Source organism: Lissotriton vulgaris, chromosome 10, assembly GCF_964263255.1.
Source record: "Lissotriton vulgaris chromosome 10, aLisVul1.2, whole genome shotgun sequence".
Taxonomy (NCBI): Eukaryota; Metazoa; Chordata; class Amphibia; order Caudata; family Salamandridae; genus Lissotriton; species Lissotriton vulgaris.
Window position 1 is genome coordinate 81,294,236 of NC_141698.1, and position 19,873 is coordinate 81,314,108.

Genomic DNA, 19,873 nt, shown 5'->3' on the forward strand with positions numbered 1-19,873 from the left:
CGAATAGCTACTATAATTACTATTCCTAAGCCAGGCAAACCCCCGGACGAATGTACGTCATATCGCCCGAAATCCCTACCTAACGCTGAAGCCAAAATCCTGGCTAAAATTATAGCAAATCGATTGACTCCGCACCTCGAGACGTTGATACACCCAGACCAATCTGGGTTTATGCCCAACAGGAGCACCGCTCTTAATTTGCGCCGAGCACGCGCAGTATTGGCGCAAATGCCGAGTCTCCCGGAGCCCGCAGTTATTCTGTCATTGGACGCGCGGATGGCGTTTGACATGGTGGAATGGCCATATTTGTTTGCGGTCCTCCGACATCTCGGCTTTGGGCCTAAATTCTGTGCATGGGTGGCACTACTCTACGCTGATAAGGAACAAAAATTTCAAAAGTAATTTGGCAAAACATTGGAATGACAATAACCACAACGTATCCCAGATCAGGTTTTCCATACTGGAGGTAGTGAAAACATACGAGGGGGTTGATCGAACAAGATACCTCCTCCAGAGAGAGATATATTGGATCAGAATCCTTGAAACACAAGAGCTGAGGGGACTCAATGCGAAAATAGATTTGATGTGTTTTTTATGAAATTTCACTCTGAAACTGCTAAAGGTTGATGACTGTACTTTGAAACTTTGTACTTCAAATTGTTTGTACGCTGTAAATAATTTTTGAGCTGTTTACATGAAAAGCCTTCTTATCTCTTTCATTTTCTCTTCCCTTCACTTTTTCTCGTTTTGAATCAGCACCTTTATTTTTATTTTCATGAGCACTCTATTAGTTACGATTAGTTAGGAGTCACCGAACCCCATTTCAAGATGGCGCTCGCGATCACTCTGTAGGTGAGAGCAGTCCTTCCTCAGTCTTTAGAACATTGTATGTAACGAGCGTAGTGATCGACGGTCATTGAATGAGGCAGGTTGCCGAACAGTGGAGCTTTTGAAACGCGAGGGCGAGGTGTCACAAAGAGGCAATAGAAACGGGTAAGAGCCAAGTGAACCGTTTGTCCACTAAGTATTTAAACATTCGGTGGAATAAACTATTGAGAGAAAATTAAGTTTGAGTGAGACGGTTGTTCCCATATACTTTCAGGAACGGAACAGGCAGAGGTGTTGGTCGTTTGGTGGCACCCGAGAGAAGGTTTCCTTTAACGAAAGTTTCTTGCAAGGTAAGACGGCCGTTTTGGCTCGGTCTTTTGAAAGGTGGTGAAGGTGGCCTTTATTTTTCGAAAACACTTAATGCTCGTTTTTATGATTTAGGATCTTTTGAAAGCCCACGTATATAAGACCAGTGAGTTCAGTCCTTTTTTTACCTTTAGCACACAGTGGTGGGGAACAGGGTTCTTTCTTAAAAGACTCGTTACACCCTCTTTTCTTTGAATTTTCAAGCCTTGTACCTTGCTAATTTTTGATGTCCAGTGGATTAAAAAGTTGAGTAATTGAATATCACATTCAGTCCACAGGCCCCTGATGAAGAGCTCGTAGAGCTTGAAATGCATTGGGCACAAAGAAGAGTCGTCTAGGATGATGTTTTGAATTCAATAGTGATTATGTTAAAAATGTACCAGTTTTATTGTGATTGAAAACAATAATGGTTTGAATTGTTTTGAACATAGTTCTACACATAGAAGAACTCTTGAAGTTCATTGAGTAAATTTGTATGAGCTCTTTTGAAATGTGTATTGATCATTGAGCCATACAGTAAAATATGTAAAACGTATTGTGTTGTTCTGAAGTTTGAACCACATTAGCAACAGTGCACAGAGGTTAAGTGCGTCATTCACTTAAGATAGGTACTACTCTACGCTGAGCCTTTGGCACACGTAGTGGCAAACAGTCATATCTCCAGGAATTTTCCGCTGAGCCGTGGAACACACCAGGGATGCCCGTTGTCGCCCTTGCTCTTCGCGCTGGTTTTAGAGCCCTTGGCTGCTTGGGTCCGGTGGGACCCTATGGTGAGGAGCCTTAGCTGGACGGCTACGTGGGAAGACCGCATATCGCTATATGCGGACGATATTCTTCTCTATTTGACCCTCCCAAGGCGCTCTATTATAATGCTCCTTAATATTATTAAAATTTTCGGGCGGGTTTCGGTATACAATATTAATTGATCCAAGTCGGTTCTGTTTATTCTCAAGGGTCCCCCGCCTCAGCTTCCAGCGGACTGTCCCTTGAAGATTACTGATGAACCCTTTAGTATTTAGGGATCTGGATCACACCTAATCGTGATGTTTTTTTCCGCCAAAATTTAGAGCCCCCGCTTGATCGTTTTCTGGCAGATGTTAGACATTGGTGCTCTTTGCCCTTGACCCTTCTGGGTAAGGCGGCGTTGTACAAAATGATGACTTTGCCCCGATTATTGTATGTTCTCGAGAACACCCCCTACCCTGTTGCCCCGAAATATTTTAAATCGATAGAGGCGTTGATTTCTGGCCTCCTCTGGGGCAATAAATGGCACGTATATCTCAACAGAAATTGGTCAGGGGCTGGTACGACGGGGGGATCGCCCTCCCAGATATCCAGTTGTTTTATTGGGCGGCCCAGCTAAAGATTATAAATCATTGGCGGCATGCCCCTCAGGAAGAACCGGCATTTAAGGCGGATAGATCTGATCTAGCTGAGGCAGGTGTGCTTGGCGCCCTCTATGATAAAAGAGGCGCCTCCACCCTGATCGGCCCAACGGCGCACACAGTCAAGCTGTGGTATGTGGCTGAGGCCCGTCTCAAATGTGCGGACACACTTACCCTCATGACACCACTTTGGTCATCGCGGCGGTCGGGCAGCCTGCGGTATACTAAAGGCTTTGCAGCATGGGACTTGATTGGGATCTCAACAGTTGGGGATCTGTGGAAACAGGGCAACATTCTGACATTTGAGCAACTTCGGATTCAGTACGACTTAGCCCTCACGGAGCAATTTCGCTATTTGTAGATACGCCACGCCATGGGATCAATTATCCGGCCTGGTGATGTTGTGCCTGAGTCCACTCCACTCGAAGACAGGCTCCTCGTGGAGCATATGCCCAAAAAAGCGATATCCTTTGTATACCGTAAGATTATTAATAATCTTCCTGACCCCACCTTGAAACTAAAAGACTCAGGCTGGTACAACTGAAAATATTGCATCGGGTCTATTACACTAGGACCACTTTGTATTCGATTGGAAGGGCTACACATGAATTTTGTTTAAGGGGATGTGGGGAGGAGGGATCGTTTTTTCACACTATTTGGGATTGTCCTTTAGTGACTCCGTATTGGGCCAAGGTCATGAGGACCATGTCACAAGTCCGGATCCTAGGTGTTGTCTGCTGAATATTTGGGAACCAAACGACTTGACACACACTACACAGGATTGGATGACGCTGGGCATCATGTATGCTAAAAGGAACATAGCTAAATTCTGGGGATCCCCAGCGGTACTGGCGCTCAAGGATTGGTGTAATGATTTAGATTTTGCAATGATGGCGGAACGAGCTGTGTATTTGCACCGGAAGTGCCCAAGGAAATGGGTCCGAATGTGGGGTGCATGGAATGAATACCGGGGTTATTTGTGTGAGCCACCAGTGTTGGATAGTGAGGATGGTTCGGAGTGAGCGTGGCAAGAAACATTGTCTCCTGAATATTATGCTGGGTATTTCTGTCCTTCTGATTAAATGTATATTTATCAGCTATTTTTTCGATTTGCACGTCCCGACTGCTAAACGCAGTAATTGTATTGTATGATTAACGTATGCCCTTTGTTTTTCTTTATAAAATAATAAAAATGGTTTTAAAATTTTTTTTAAAAAAGCTGGATCAAGCTTTAAAAAAAAAAACAAAATCGTACAAAATACTGAAACGCAATTACCTACCTGTTTTAAGTTGAGACCCCAGTGCTGGACTTAGGAACCCAGTACTGGATTACAAAAGTAACGAGGTCATACTTTACCTGCAACCTGAATTTTCTCCCATTGGATAACATTGTCAGATTTCCATTGAAAAGTTTCTAAGTGTGAACTTTTAAAACCGCTTTATATTCATGAAAATTCACTACAGTAACTAAAACATTTTTACTAAATTGGTATCAGTTTAGACCCCAGGACTGAATCTAGGATCTAGTCCTGGAACTACTGAAGTAATCTGTATAGTAATCAACTGTACTTATATGCTGAAAACCCATTGAGCTCAATGCTAAAGAGTGCCTTCTGCAACCCCTGTATCTATTGTGTTCACAAACTTTATTGCTTCCTTGCAAAGTCATTACATGAGAGTACTCATACCAAGAAAAGTTTTTTTTTTATGCCTATTGGTTCTAAAAATAAAACAACTGAATCTTGATATAAAAACAATTGGCCTGGAGTTCAGTCTTTGATTGTGTGATATCCTTTGCTGACTGAGTGTGTACAACAAATGCTTTACACTGTCCTCTGGTACTGCCTTACTGCTCGACCAAGCTACCACTTTTGAGAGTAAGGTCAGTCCTGACTTTAACCTCTGTTATACCTCTGGGGTTTGTGGACTCTATACACGCTGTACCTCATTCTGGTCCAGTATATATAGAGCCACTTTCTCACAATGTCTTCCCATATCTAGACGATTGGCTCATAAAAGCCAAGTCATTCAATCAGCGTGTCCAACACACATCTCAGACAATTCAAACATTGCACGACTTAGGGTTCACAATCAACTACACCATGTCGCACCTACAGCCCTCTCATGTACATTAATATTTAGGGGCTACAATAAACACGTCTACAGCTCTAGCGTATCCCAGTCCAGCAAGGAAACAGAGCATTCAAGCTTTAGTCACAAAGTTTCAACAGCAACACTCTCTCCCAGCCAGTGTTCATGAGACTAATAGGCATGATGGCGTCTTGCATCTTTATTGTGCCATATGCAAGATTGCAAATGCGTCCGTTACAGGAATGTCTAGCACAACAGTGGAATCAGGCTCAAGGACAAATAACAGACCTGGTGTTGGTGGACAGCTGCACACATCGCTCTCTGCAGTGGTGGAACACCAAAAACTTGACAAAAGGGCGGCTGTTCCTCGAACCTGTTCCACAAATAGTACTTACAGCAGATGCATCTCTCACAGGATGGGGAGCCTGTTATATCCTAAGGTTTACATTTGTATGTAAATCAGCCTAGATCCTCCTAGCTGCTTAGCCAGAGTGAAAGATGGTGACGGAATGTTGGTGTGCCTGTGATGAATGGAATGCCTGGGTGACTGTGTGGATGAGTGGGTGACAGTTGGAGATGGGCTGAGCAGCTAGGCAGGCTGCTCCTGGTGGGGCTGGCATAGGAGATATTGGAGCTGGGTTAAGAGCTGTACTTGGAGGATCCCTGTTCGATGTTACAAGACATGGATTAATAAAGAAGACTTCAAGTAACTTACAACCTGGCTACAAGTGTCTTCATGTACAAGGTACAACATATTTTTGGCGACGAGCGGACCTGGACCCAAGCGTACATATGGATTGAACAGGAACCCAAAGTCTATAAAGAAACCTTTGAAACCAGCACAACTACAAAGAAAAAAGAAGGAAAATACATGAAGCAGAATGGAGTAAAAGGCAAGCCAGCCCCACCAGTGTCCTGTCATCGGAAGGCCCCAGTCGGTTTCCTGCCTGATCTTACTCCATGGACATGACCACAGGTATGGTCTGTATGTTAGGGTATGAATGTACTGACTTTCTCCCTACCACTTCCCTTTGAGTCTGCTGTATAGATGTATCCACTGCGCAAGGGAACTGTGGCTGATCAAGAAATGAGTTATGGTCTAACTCTGTGAATGTATTCACATGTACCACACAGAAGCGGTGTGGATATGCCAAGTGTGGTGTCTTCAGTACGCATGGAAAGTTGTAAATACATTTGACATCTCAGTCAGCTTGGAAATACTGCTTGGCATAAAGAACTGTAAGTTGGAGGAGTAGTCACTACAGCCAGATTTAGTGTTCCAGCCACAGCGTTTACTAGAAAAGGTTTAGTGAGTTGGTGGAGTACCCAGTACAGCCTTATTTGCTGTTCCAGCCTCAGCGTTTTCTTCAAGATGTTTCAAAGAGAGGAGGTGTTGTAACAGCCCACTTTGGTAACACTCCATTTGTCTTACAAAAAAGGATTGGTGTGTATATGGTGTAATGCATACCACTGTCACATGTGAGTGATCCAGCCACTGCTACTTCTCTGGATTAAGATGTTGCTGCTAACTGCGAGGAGTAGCTGCACAGAAGGAGATTTCCTCTGTAATCAATTTTGATTTCAGGCATATTGGTTTTCCTGCCAATGTGAGGGCCACACTGGTTTTGTGTTGTGGTGTTCATCGATCACTTCTTAAACACATGGATGCGCATGCATTTGGTATTGAGAATGCTACCAATTTTAATTCTTTGTGGTACTTTACTGGCAATGTTTTTGCTGTGCAGGCTGATTAAATATTCACTTGTGTTGCCTACAATGAAGCTGTCTTCGGTTTAACCTGTCCGACACTGTTGTTCCGCTCGCTATTTACTTTTAAAGCGATTGCGCCTTGGAAAGTATTTGCCAAATACTTGCACGTTATTTATTTGATAATTCTCTGGCGAAAGAAGGGGACACTTGTCTTGTGCTTTGACTGAGGTGGGTGAGTTTATTTGAATTATTTTAGCACATTCTACAAATTGCTGCCTGTCTTCGACCAACTGTTTCCTTTAAGTTAAAATTTCAAATTTATGTGTGCGTGCCACTCACCTTTGTCTTGATGTTCCGCGAGGCTCTAGTCGGAACTTTGATAACTTGGATTCCAGTGCAGAGCTCTGTTCTTGGACGCAATTCAAGCTTCGGAGTGCGGTGAGCCATCCGGCTTGCCATCAAGTACGTGCTGCCATCTTGAGTAAACTAAAGGCAAGCATGTTTATAGTGTTTTTCCAGCAACTCAGTACGAGGTCTAGGAGCTACTCTCTTCTGTTGTCGCTGTGCCCCAGTTAGGTGCACATGCTCTGTACAAGAATGGTTTGAGTCACAAAGGCGGCCGCATTTTCAACCTGGGTAAATTTCAAGGTACTTGAAGGTACTCTGTGCACAGTTCTTGAGAAGACAGTCAATTCTTCACGGTGAGACAATTGCTTCAATTTATGGGGATGCCAGGTTTTGGGCACTGCGATTGCCTGAAGCTTATTACGTATAGCACTATTTGTCCTTTTTAAATATAATTGCAGCAAATAGTATTAGGAAAATTGGTTAATTTTTCATGGTGTGGTTGTATCTGCTAATGATGTTATACCGGAAAAATAATAGCACTTTGTTTTTAGTTTTCCTAGGTCTTACACGGGCTATTTCTGTGTGGGATACTGTTTAGCTATGTTCCACTGTTTATGGCATTGTATTTATATGACCTATGGAATGTTTTCTTGATTCGTGAAACCACAGTTTTGTTTCTCTAGATTTGGGCGGCCCACATATGTCAGTGGATGGTTATCACAATTTAATCCCTTACATGAGGGATGGGTTTAGGCTTTAGACTCATTACAGTTCTATCCCTTACTTGAGGGTGGTTCTTTTGTGACATGTTCAATGTGTTGGTAAGTCGCCTTGCGCTGCGCGTCTTATATGTTTGTATGTGTGTAAGTCGCCCTGCGCTTCACATGTTGTCCTGTGTAAGTCGCCCTGCGCTTCAGATGTTGTTGTGTGTAAGTCACCCTGCGCCTTACATGTTGTCCTGTTTAAGTCGTCCTGCGCTTCAGGTGTTGTTGTGTGTAAGCTGCCCTGCGCGTTACATGTTGTCCTGTGTAAGTCGCCCTGTGCCTCACTTTGTGTACCCTCTATGTGGTCCATATTGTGGTACACGTGTATTTGTAGTGTTGGTTCACCCTTATTGTCTGTTTCTGGCCTCGGGTGTTTGTTGTGGGGTGTGTGCATCCTTCACTACATCTCTTTCTTTTATGTTATTAAGAACAGATGGGGTTATTGCTTGTTTGAAATGTTTAATTGCTGTTTTTCCTTCCCAATTTGATATTGTTTGATGGTTTATTATCTAATTAATCTTAACAATTTTTATGAGGGAGGATGGGGGATTTTGATGCATGTTTTTAATATGTCATATTATGCCCATCTTTTCTTGTTTGCTTTGTTCTTTCTTTGGTGATGTTTTGAATTCATTTGCATCCCTTAGTTATGAACATAATCCCCTTTTTAGGGCTCGCCTGCTGATGCGCTTCTGCGCATCGCTGGCGAAGCTCTATTACGGCTTATCCAGTGTTGATCCACCACTGGCGATTCCACTGGCGATTTCTTCAAGTGCATGTGCTTTTTAGGTCATTGCGCAAGCGCAAGCCCTAAAAAGCGCGTGCACAATGCCACCAGCCCCCTGCCTGCCTGCCTCGCATTACCAGATCAAAGGCAGCCCAGCCCCCCTCCCACAAGCTTCTCAGCGTGTGCTCTGCCTCAGGCCTGCATTTCTCCTCCCCTCGGGCAAACAGATAGCCGCAATAACACCCTCCCTGCTCAGCTTTTTTTTCTCAATTTCTCCCCGTCTACACTTCCCATTAGGAGCCCTTCCTCCCCCCAGATAATCTATCTCCATAAGAGATAAGCAGCTCTTCCACCATCTCAAACCCGTATTAGTGCTCCTCACTGTGCATGTTTTTACTTAGAAAATCAGCACAATGCAGCAGTGTGACATCAAGCCAGGTTCATCGACATCACTGCAAAAGTAAAGTTTTTATTCCCCATTTCCTCTTCAAGAAAGTGACTGCGCATCAGCCTCTACGGATCAGAAAGCGGAGCCCCTCCACTGACCGGGCTGCGAGTCAAATGGCCATGTTTCACAAATTATGGTTTTCGTGGTCTTATTCTGGAGTAGCCCTGTTGGCAAGAGAGGAAAGAGCAAGGCTCTGACAGTCAGTCCTCCTCTGCTTCATAGTATGCCGCGCCACTATAGTAAGTTGAACAAGGGATATTATTTGACAGAAAGAGGCAACCTGCATCTATTCACGGAAATACATTGAGCAGTCTACATTTTTATTTTTTAAAGCTACATACAATGCACCATAACTATTCTAGGTCTACAAATGGAAATACATAACAAGCAATATTTTTATTTATTTTTTAAGAGGTGCATACTTAAAAAAATGATTACAAAAATTAAACATCAACTAGTAATTAAAAAACCTAGCAATTAAGATATGCCACGTCAAATAATAACTTTTGTCGCCAATTAATTATCAGTGTCTGGAATGGATATGGTCACACCCTCACTCACCCTCAACCCCTCACCCTCACTCACCCTCAACCCCTCACCCACACCCTCACTCACCCTCAACACCTCACCCTCAACCCCTCCCTCACGCTCACCCACCCTCACCCTCACTCACCCTCAACACCTCACCCTCACTCACCCTCAACCCCTCACCCTCACTCACCCTCAACCCCTCACCCTCACTCACCCTCAACTCCTCACCCTCAACACCTCACTCACCCCCACGCTCACCCTCACGCTCACCCACCCTCACCCTCAACACCTCACCCTCACTCACCCTCAACCCCTCACCCTCACCCACCCTCAACCCCTCACCCTCAACCCCTCACTCACCCTCACTCTCACTCATCCTCTATCACCCTCAACCCCTCACCCTCAACCTCTCACCCTCACTCACCCTCAACCCCTCACCCTCACTCACCCTCAACCCCTCACCCTCAGCCTCACTCACCCTCACCCCCTCACCCTCACTCACCCTCACTCACCCTCACCCTCACTCACCCTCAACCCCTCACCCTCACTCACCCTCACTCACCCACCCTCACTCACCCTCAACACCTCACCCTCACCCTCACCCTCACTCACCCTCACTCACCCTCAACACCTCACCCTCACTCACCCTCAACCCCTCACCCTCACCCACCCTCACTCACCCTCAACCCCTCACCCACACCCTCACTCACCCTCAACACCTCACCCTCAACCCCTCCCTCACGCTCACCCACCCTCACCCTCACTCACCCTCAACACCTCACCCTCACTCACCCTCAACCCCTCACCCTCACTCACCCTCAACCCCTCACCCTCACTCACCCTCAACCCCTCACCCTCACTCACCCTCAACTCCTCACCCTCAACACCTCACTCACCCTCACGCTCACCCTCACGCTCACCCACCCTCACCCTCAACACCTCACCCTCACTCACCCTCAACCCCTCACCCTCACTCATCCTCAACCTCTCACCCTCACTCACCCTCACCCTCACTCACCCTCAACCCCTCACCCTCACTCACCCTCACTCACCCTCACTCACCCTCACTCACCCTCACTCACCCTCACTCACCCTCACTCACCCTCACTCACCCTCACTCACCCTCACTCACCCTCAACACCTCACCCTCACTCACCCTCAACCCCTCACCCTCACTCACCCTCAACTCCTCACCCTCAACACCTCACTCACCCCCACGCTCACCCTCACGCTCACCCACCCTCACCCTCAACACCTCACCCTCACTCACCCTCAACCCCTCACCCTCACTCACCCTCAACCCCTCACCCTCAACCCCTCACTCACCCTCACTCTCACTCATCCTCTATCACCCTCAACCCCTCACCCTCAACCTCTCACCCTCACTCACCCTCAACCCCTCACCCTCACTCACCCTCAACCCCTCACCCTCACTCACCCTCAGCCCCTCACCCTCAACCCCTCACCCTCACTCACCCTCACCCTCACTCACCCTCAACCCCTCACCCTCACTCACCCTCACTCACCCACCCTCACTCACCCTCAACACCTCACCCTCACCCTCACTCACCCTCACTCACCCTCAACACCTCACCCTCACTCACCCTCAACCCCTCACCCTCACCCACCCTCACTCACCCTCACTCACCCTCAACCCCTCACCCTCACCCACCCTCACTCACCCTCACTCACCCTCAACACCTCACCCTCAACCCCTCCCTCACGCTCACCCACCCTCACCCTCACTCACCCTCAACACCTCACCCTCACTCACCCTCAACCCCTCACCCTCACTCACCCTCAACCCCTCACCCTCACCCTCACTCACCTCAACCCCTCACTCACCTTCAACTCCTCACCCTCAACACCTCACTCACCCTCACCCTCAACACCTCACCCTCACTCACCCTCAACCCCTCACCCTCACTCACCCTCAACCCCTCACCCTCACTCACCCTCAACCCCTCACCCTCAACCCCTCACTCACCCTCACTCTCACTCATCCTCTATCACCCTCAACCCCTCACCCTCACTCATCCTCAACCTCTCACCCTCACTCACCCTCAACCCCTCACCCTCACTCACCCTCACTCACCCTCAACCCCTCACCCTCACTCACCCTCAGCCCCTCACCCTCAACCCCTCACCCTCACTCACCCTCACCCTCACTCACCCTCAACCCCTCACCCTCACTCACCCTCACTCACCCTCACCCTCACCCTCACTCACCCTCAACACCTCACCCTCACCCTCACTCACCCTCACCCTCAACACCTCACCCTCACTCACCCTCAACCCCTCACCCTCACCCACCCTCACTCACCCTCAACCCCTCACCCTCACTCACCCTCACTCACCCTCACTCACCCTCAACCCCTCACCCTCACTCACCCTCACCCACCCTCACTCACCCTCAACACCTCACCCTCACCCTCACTCACCCTCACCCTCACTCACCCTCAACACCTCACCCTCACTCACCCTCAAACTCAACATACATACATACATACATAGCCTCACTCACCCTCACTCACCCTCAACCACTCACCCTCACTCACCCTCAACCCCTCACCCTCACTCACCCTCACTCACCCTCAACACCTCACCCTCACCCTCACTCACCCTCACCCTCACTCACCCGCACTCACCCTCACCCTCACTCACCCTCACCCTCACTCACCCTCACCCTCACTCACCCTCACTCACCCTCAACCACTCACCCTCACTCACCCTCACTCACCCTCAACCCCTCACCCTCACTCACCCTCAACCCCTCACCCTCACCCTCACCCTCACTCACCCTCAACCCCTCACTCACCCTCACTCTCACTCATCCTCACTCACCCTCAACCCCTCACCCTCACCCACCCTCACCCACCCTCAACCCCTCACCCTAACTCACCCTCACCCTCACTCACCCTCAACCCCTCACCCTCACTCACCCTCTCTCACCCTCAACCCCTCACCCTCACTCACCCTCAACCCCTCACCCTCACTCACCCTCAACCCCTCACCCTCACTCACCCTCAACCCCTCACCCTCACTCACCCTCACTCACCCTCACTCACCCTCACCCTCACTCACCCTCACTCACCCTCAACCTCACTCACCCTCACCCACCCTCAACCCCTCATCCTCACTCACCCTCACCCTCACTCACCCTCAACCCCTCACCCTCACTCACCCTCAACCCCTCACCCTCACCCTCACCCTCACTCAACCTCAACCCCTCACCCTCAATACCTCACCCTCACTCACCCTCACCCAACCTCAACCCCTCACCCTCAATACCTCACCCTCACTCACCCTCACCCTCACTCACCCTCAACCCCTCACCCACCCTCAACCCCTCACCCACACCATCACTCACCCTCACTCACCCTCACACGCCCTCACACGCCCTCACTCACCCTCACTCACCCTCACTCACCCTCACTCACCCTCACTCACCCTCAACCTCACTCACCCTCACCCACCCTCAACCCCTCATCCTCACTCACCCTCACCCTCACTCACCCTCAACCCCTCACCCTCACTCACCCTCAACCCCTCACCCTCACTCACCCTCAACCCCTCACCCTCACTCACCCTCACCCTCACTCACCCTCACCCTCACTCACCCTCAACCCCTCACCCTCAATCTCTCACCCTCAATCCCTCACCCTCAGTCACCCTCACCCTCACTCACCCTCAACCCCTCACCCTCACTCACCCTCAACCCCTCACCCTCACCCTCACTCACCCTCAGCCCCTCACCCTCACTCACCCTCAACTCCTCACCCTCAACACCTCACTCACCCCCACGCTCACCCTCACCCACCCTCACCCTCAACACCTCACCCTCACTCACCCCCTCACCCTCACTCACCCTCAACCCCTCACCCTCAACCCCTCACTCACCCTCACTCTCACTCATCCTCTATCACCCTCAACCCCTCACCCTCAACCTCTCACCCTCACTCACCCTCAACCCCTCACCCTCACTCACCCTCAACCCCTCACCCTCAACCCCTCACTCACCCTCACTCTCACTCACCCTCAACCCCTCACCCTCAACCCCTCACTCACCCTCACTCTCACTCACCCTCACTCAACCTCAACCCCTCACCCTCACCCTCACTCACCCTCAACACCTCACCCTCACTCACCCTCACCCTCACCGTCAACCCCTCACCCTCACTCACCCTCACCCTCTCTCACCCTCACCCTCAACACCTCACCCTCACTCACCCTCAACCCCTCACCCTCACTCACCCTCAACCCCTCACCCTCAACCCCTCACTCACCCTCACTCTCACTCACCCTCACTCAACCTCAACCCCTCAGCCTCACCCTCACCCTCACCCACCCTCAACACCTCACCTCACCCTCACTCACCCTCACTCACTCTCAACCCCTCACCCACCCTCACCCTCACTCACCCTCAACACCTCACCCCCACTCACCCTCAACCCCTCACCCTCCCTCACCCTCAACCCCTCACCCTCCCTCACCCTCAACCCCTCACCCTCGACCCCTCCCCCTTAACCCCTCACCCAGCCTCACTCACCCTCAACACCTCACCCTCACTCACCCTCAACACCTCACCCTCACTCACCCTCAACACCTCACCCTCAACCCCTCACCCTCACCCTCACTCACCCTCACAACACATATTGTGTTACAATAGGTGTCACATTTGCAAAAGATAAAACTATTGGCATTGTAAATAACAAAGCTATTAATTCGCTATTTTCAAAACAAGCACATAAATAAAAAATGTGTCCTTTACAATACCAATAGCTCAAACTTTCCTAATGCAAGACCTATTGCATTGCTGTGCTTCTCTCCCCTGCTGCACTCTCCTGCTCTCTAGAGATGTGGCCTAACGACAAGAGCTGCCATCTAAGTCACGTAAATACAAAATATGTTGCATTCCAAATGCTATAGGTGTCACATTCGCAAAAGTTATAACTATTGGCATTGTAAATGACAAAGCCATCAATTTAGCAATTTTAAAAACCAACAAATAAATAACATATGTCATTTACAATACCAATAACTCCAACTTTTCTAATGCGAGACCTATTGCATTTCCAATGCTTGTTGTGTATAGTTCTCTTCTTTTAAAATTTTAAGTTTTGTTTTTAATTTAAAAGGAAAGGGATAATGTTATATCCTAAGGTTTACCTTTATATGTAAATCAGCCTAGATCCTCCTAGCTGCTCAGCCAGAGTGAGAGATGGTGACGGATGTTGGTGTGCCTGTGATACATGGAATTTCTGGGTGACTTTGTGGATGAGTGGGTGACAGTTGGAGATGGGCTGAGCAGCTAGGCAGGCTGCTCCTGGTGGGGCTGGCATAGGAGATATTGGAGCTGGGTTAAGAGCTGTACTTGGATGATCCCTGTTCGATGTTACAAGACATGGATTAATAAAGAAGACTTCAAGAAACCTACAACCTGGCTACAAGTGTCTTCATGTACAAGGTACAACAGAGCCCATCTCCTTCATCATACTACTCAAGGGCAATGGACCATTCAACAAAGATCATTCCATATCAACCACCTAGAGCTGCTAGCAATATTCTTAGCGCTCAAAACCTTACAAGTATAAAACAAAGCTGTCTTAATCCGGACGGACAACATGACAGCCATGTACTATATACAAAAACAGGGGGGGGGGGGGGGGGCAGGGGGGGGGGGAGACACACTTTCTACAGCTGTCCCGGCATGCACAGAACATATCGAGATGGGCCATTCTTCAAAACATATATCTGTTAGCAGAACACCTTCCAGGAGTTCACAATCAGATAGCAGATCTGTTAAGTTGACAGACACAACAGATTCACGAATGGGAACTACATCAGCAAGTTCTTCTACCATTCTTTCACAAGTGGGGTCATCCAGACATAGATCTGTTCGCCACACACGAAAATGCCCAACCTTCGCCGCCAGGTTTCCACACCCGCTGTCCAAGGGCAATGCAATATGGATGAACTGGTCAGGCAGATTTGCGTACGATTTTCCGCCACTACCACTAATACCACTAATACCACTAATAGTGTGCAAGCAACGACAACAGTAGCTCAAACTGATTTTAGTAGCTCCCACGTGGGCACGCCAACCGTGGTATACAACACTGCTAGAACTATCCCTAGTTCCACACCAAAAACTAGGTCTCACGCCATCCCTGCTAACGCAGAACCATGGAGACATCAGACATCCAGACCCAAGTCAACCTAATCTGGATATCTGGCTCCTGAGGTCTTAGAGTTTGGTTATCTTAACCTACCACCAGACCGTATGAATATCATTAAATAAGCCAGGAGACCTACTACTAGAGCTTGCTATGCTGCTAAACGTAAATGATTTGCCATTTACTGCAACAATAACCGCATTGATCCCCTAGATGCTTCCATACAATATATCATTTGCTACCTTCTACATTTACAAAGATGTAACTTGGCATATTCATCTATACGCCTACATCTGGCAACAATTGCAGCATATTTACAAAATAGACAACATCTGTCTTTATTTAGAGTGCCTGCTATCAAAGCATTTATGGAAGGATTAAAAAGCATCATTCCTCCCAGGTTACCACCCTCTCCAGTGTGAAACCTAAACATTGTTCTTACAGGGCTAATGGGACCACCTTTTGAAACCTCTACACAGATGTGAACTGCAATTCCTCACATGGAAAACAGCTTTTTTTAGTAGCTATTACCTCTCTTAGGGGAGTTAGTGAGATTCAAGCTTTCACTATATAAGAACCATTTTTACAATTACACCGTAATAAAGTGGTTCTCAGAACAAATCCTAAATTCCTTCCAAAAGTCATTACTCCGTTTCATTTAAACCAATCTGTAGAGTTACCGGTGTTTTTCCAAAACCCAGACTCGGTAGCAGAAAGAGCTCTACACACCCTTGGCGTTAAAAGAGCTCTTCTCTATTATATCGATGGGACCAAATCCTTTCGCAGAACAAAGCAACTGTTTGTAGCTTTCTCTCCACCACATAAGGGCAACCCCATCACTAAAGCTGGAATTGCAAGGTGGATTGTTAAATGTATACAAATATGCTATCAAAAAGCAAAACGTACATTAACAGTACCTCCTAGAGCGCACTCCACATGCAAACTAGGAGCCTCCATGGCTTTCTTAGGGAACATTCCCCTAGAAAACATCTGCAAGGCAGCAACATGGTCTACAACACACACCTTCATTAAGCACTACTGTGTTGATGTGCAAGCAAAGCAGCAAGCTGCAGTAGGCCAAGCTGTCCTAAAAACTCTCTTTCAAACTACTGCAACGGATACAGGTGACAACCGCTAGGGGAGACACTGCTGCACAATCGATGCAAAGTGTAGAATCTGCAGCTCATTTGCCTCGAACGGAAAATGCTACTTACCAGTATGCATCTGTTTTTGGCATGTAGAGCAGCAGATTTCTACACGCCCTCCCGCCGCCCCGGGACCTGTATCTGTTCCAGTTTCATCTTAATTGGATATACACATGGACATCTCTTCGTTATTTCTACTAACTCCATCATTTCCCATCATGGCGAAAAACAATCTAAGGATGGAGCCGATTCCCATGCGCACTATCGTCCAAGTGAGGAGTCACCTATCTCGTGACTACAAAAGACTTCTTCCAAGACGACAACAACATGCAAACATCCGAGCCCAACACTAGGTGGCGATCTAATGCAAAGTGTAGAAATTTCTAGCTCTACATGCCAAGAACAGATGAAAGTAGCATTTTCCTTCCAGACGCGTAGCGACGCAGTGAAATTGTGGCAAAATAAACATGCTTGGTGCTCTCTTTAGAGGGTATTAAATCGTGATTAACAAACACAAGAACAGCATGGCCCGTTACAGCAAATTCTCAACTATTATCAAGGGTCCGTTTTTTTAAAGTTGACGGCATTTCGATTTCAATGCAAATGTCAGGATTTATTTTTTGTTATAGTTATTACCCCAGCGCCCCCAATGCTCCTAGAGTTTCCCTTGTTGAAATAGTTTTAGAATACTTTCATGGCATGGCTTTTCTTCTTTTATTAGCGATGAACTGTTAAATTAATCTAGTCACTTTCCTTTGTGCAGGTACCAACGCTCCGTGAGAAGTCTATTTTACTAGTAAAAATGATGACCTATATTGAAAAGAATTTTCCTGAGGACCTTGAATTAAATGCTCAGTTTTTGGACCTTGTTAACTATGTCTACAGGTAATTATAGCAGTTACTCAGCAACCACAGTTGATTAGCTAAATGTATGACTTGTAAAAGTAATCCTATTTCTCCTTTGACTTATCTATGGTATAATAAGTGGCTCAGTGGAAAGTACTTCCAAGTTTTCCTAAGGTTTCACAGTTGAAAAGCAAGATGTGTGGAAAATGACAGGATGAATGCAAAAGAGTTTAAATTAATCTGCACTTTAAGCCTTGTTTTGATGTTTCTGACTAAAGGCATATTTCTTCGATTGATTGAAGTGAGGGACTTTATTCTTTTATAATGCCTACAAAATACTTGCAATTATGTTCTGTATTGTGTTGATGATGATTTACATAGATGCTGTGCTCCAAGAATGTGGTTGTTGATCCAGTACTCTACTTGCACCACTCACAACAGCTTTCCCATTAAAGAGGAACGTCTGTCAGTATTTGTGTCAACCTTTCACGAAAAAGATAGCATTTAATTGAGTTTCAAAGCATGATCTGTGTATGGAAAATGCAATTTATATGAAAGATTCCTTGAAACCTGTAGAAAACAATCCTTTCCTTGGCTTGAAACTTTTTCACCATTAAAGGGTGAAGGAAAGGAGGAGATGGCAGTCCATTTCTACAAAGGAGTGTCAAAACGTCCCGAAATGCCTTTTTTTAATACTCTAGAAGGTGATTAGTCTAAGGTAACTGCTTCTGATCCTCATGTCGACTCAGAGTGTAGCTTAGGTAATTGTCGGGGGAAGCCAGGAAAAACATATATACTTTGTTCACAATTATAGAAGACTCTCCAGTAGGGACAACACATCAGACATGTAACCCGGGTCATCAATGACTAGAGGTTTTCAGCATGTTTTCTGAAACAATTAAACATGGAGCCGAAAATAATAGGTGCACATTTTAGATCCATAAGTAGAAGCTATCAAATAGCCTTGCAAAGGACATTTTCATTAGGCCAACTCTGCGTTAGCTCCAATTGCATTCTCTGATGCTTCTCGGATATATTGTGGGATTCATTGGCACGTCTTCTGCCCTTCCTTCCGTATGAGACGCGGAATGAACTTGCCCCGTTAATACGGGATGGGCAATAAGCAGCTAAATTAATCATTGAATATGTATTGTGTGACACTAAAGTTAAACACCCTTTTTGGTTGTATTTATTTAATCCTGGTTGGACATTACTGTTTTGTCATACCAGCAGTAATGTCTACTAATAGATTTGTATTATTCTTTGTAATTCTCTTTGTCTGAACATTATATTCAATGATGCTGTGTTATGTATTGCAACAGTTGCTACTATCCTGAAGAGTTTAATCCTTGAGCTCGGCTATGCTTCCAAATGAGGTGCCAGGATTAGATAGGGAGATGTGGCTCATTTCTTTTTGACTAGTTGTATTGGTGTGATGCTGAGGAAGTACAAAGATGATGCTGAGGAAGTACAAAGGTAATGCTGATGATTAACTTGGAAGCTGCACCCTGTTTGAGTGTTCATCTAAAGCTACCAAACGTCCGAGTGTAGATCTAAAAGATGTGTTATCAGGGCTTAGGTTGAAAAGATCAAATGTGTTTTTGTTTTTGGATGGTAGAATATTTCATAACAACTGTCCCCTAAACTATTGTGTCACTAATGAAAAAGCTGCAGTTTCCAATGGTTGCTGAACAAAAAGGAGAGAGCCACTGAAAGAATTCCATTAGGTATATATCTAGCCGCCAGCCCATGTACACATCTGATAGATTAAAAGCTGGCATGGTTCTTTATCCACAACCAGTGAAGGTCTCATCAGGTTTTGGACATATAGCCAATATTCCTATGCCTAATAACCAGTGTGAGCATTGTATTCTGAGCCCCCTGCATTGGCTGGATGGTTGCTATGCTCCACCCAGTTACAGAGAATTGGAATAGTCAAGCCTGGAATAAAAGAGCTGGTGTAATGTGAAGGATCATTTAAATTTTGATGATGCTGAAGCCCTGTTGCAAATTGTCAAGGCTCACTGTCTGCCAAATTGATAGTTTCCTGGTTTCAGTTAGAGGTGGGGGAGAACAGCTGATTGGCTGCTACTGGCGCCTCACCTGGATCTGCCAGCCATCAATCATTGGAGGTGACTTAAAGGTGACATCGATCTGTGGTCTACTGCCTTTGATGCGTTGAGATGCCAGTCGCTGGGAAAATCAATAATTGTCCTCACCTGCAGGGCCATGGTGCATCAGGGCCTTAATGTTTTCTTATTTCTGTAAAAAAAAAAACACCAGCTTTAGGAGAGCGGATCAGATGTTTTTAAAAAACATGAAAACATGGCAAGTGTCTAGTACAACTTTGAGTTCTGTCCAGCCTTAATTGTTTATGAAAATGCTGATCCAAGTGAAGCATTTTATTCTGAAATGATGTATGGCAGCAACCTTTAGGTAGGGTGGATCGTTTCTTCATGGGCCCTCTGCTGCTCCGTCAATCTGGATGGTCCCGCCAGGTAATATTCT

At 46.7% G+C, this 19,873-nt stretch overlaps 1 protein-coding gene across 2 annotated transcripts in view; it reads left to right on the forward strand.

Annotated features, from left to right (window-relative positions):
• The window catches only part of TRRAP (transformation/transcription domain associated protein), a 737,638-nt gene that overhangs the window by 493,282 nt on the left and 224,483 nt on the right, over nt 1-19,873 (forward strand). For both annotated transcript variants that reach the window (XM_086940544.1, XM_086940545.1), the window contains one exon: nt 17,283-17,404. In XM_086940544.1, coding sequence (XP_086796670.1) covers nt 17,283-17,404 — 122 coding nt within the window. The remainder of the gene's footprint in view (nt 1-17,282; nt 17,405-19,873) is intronic.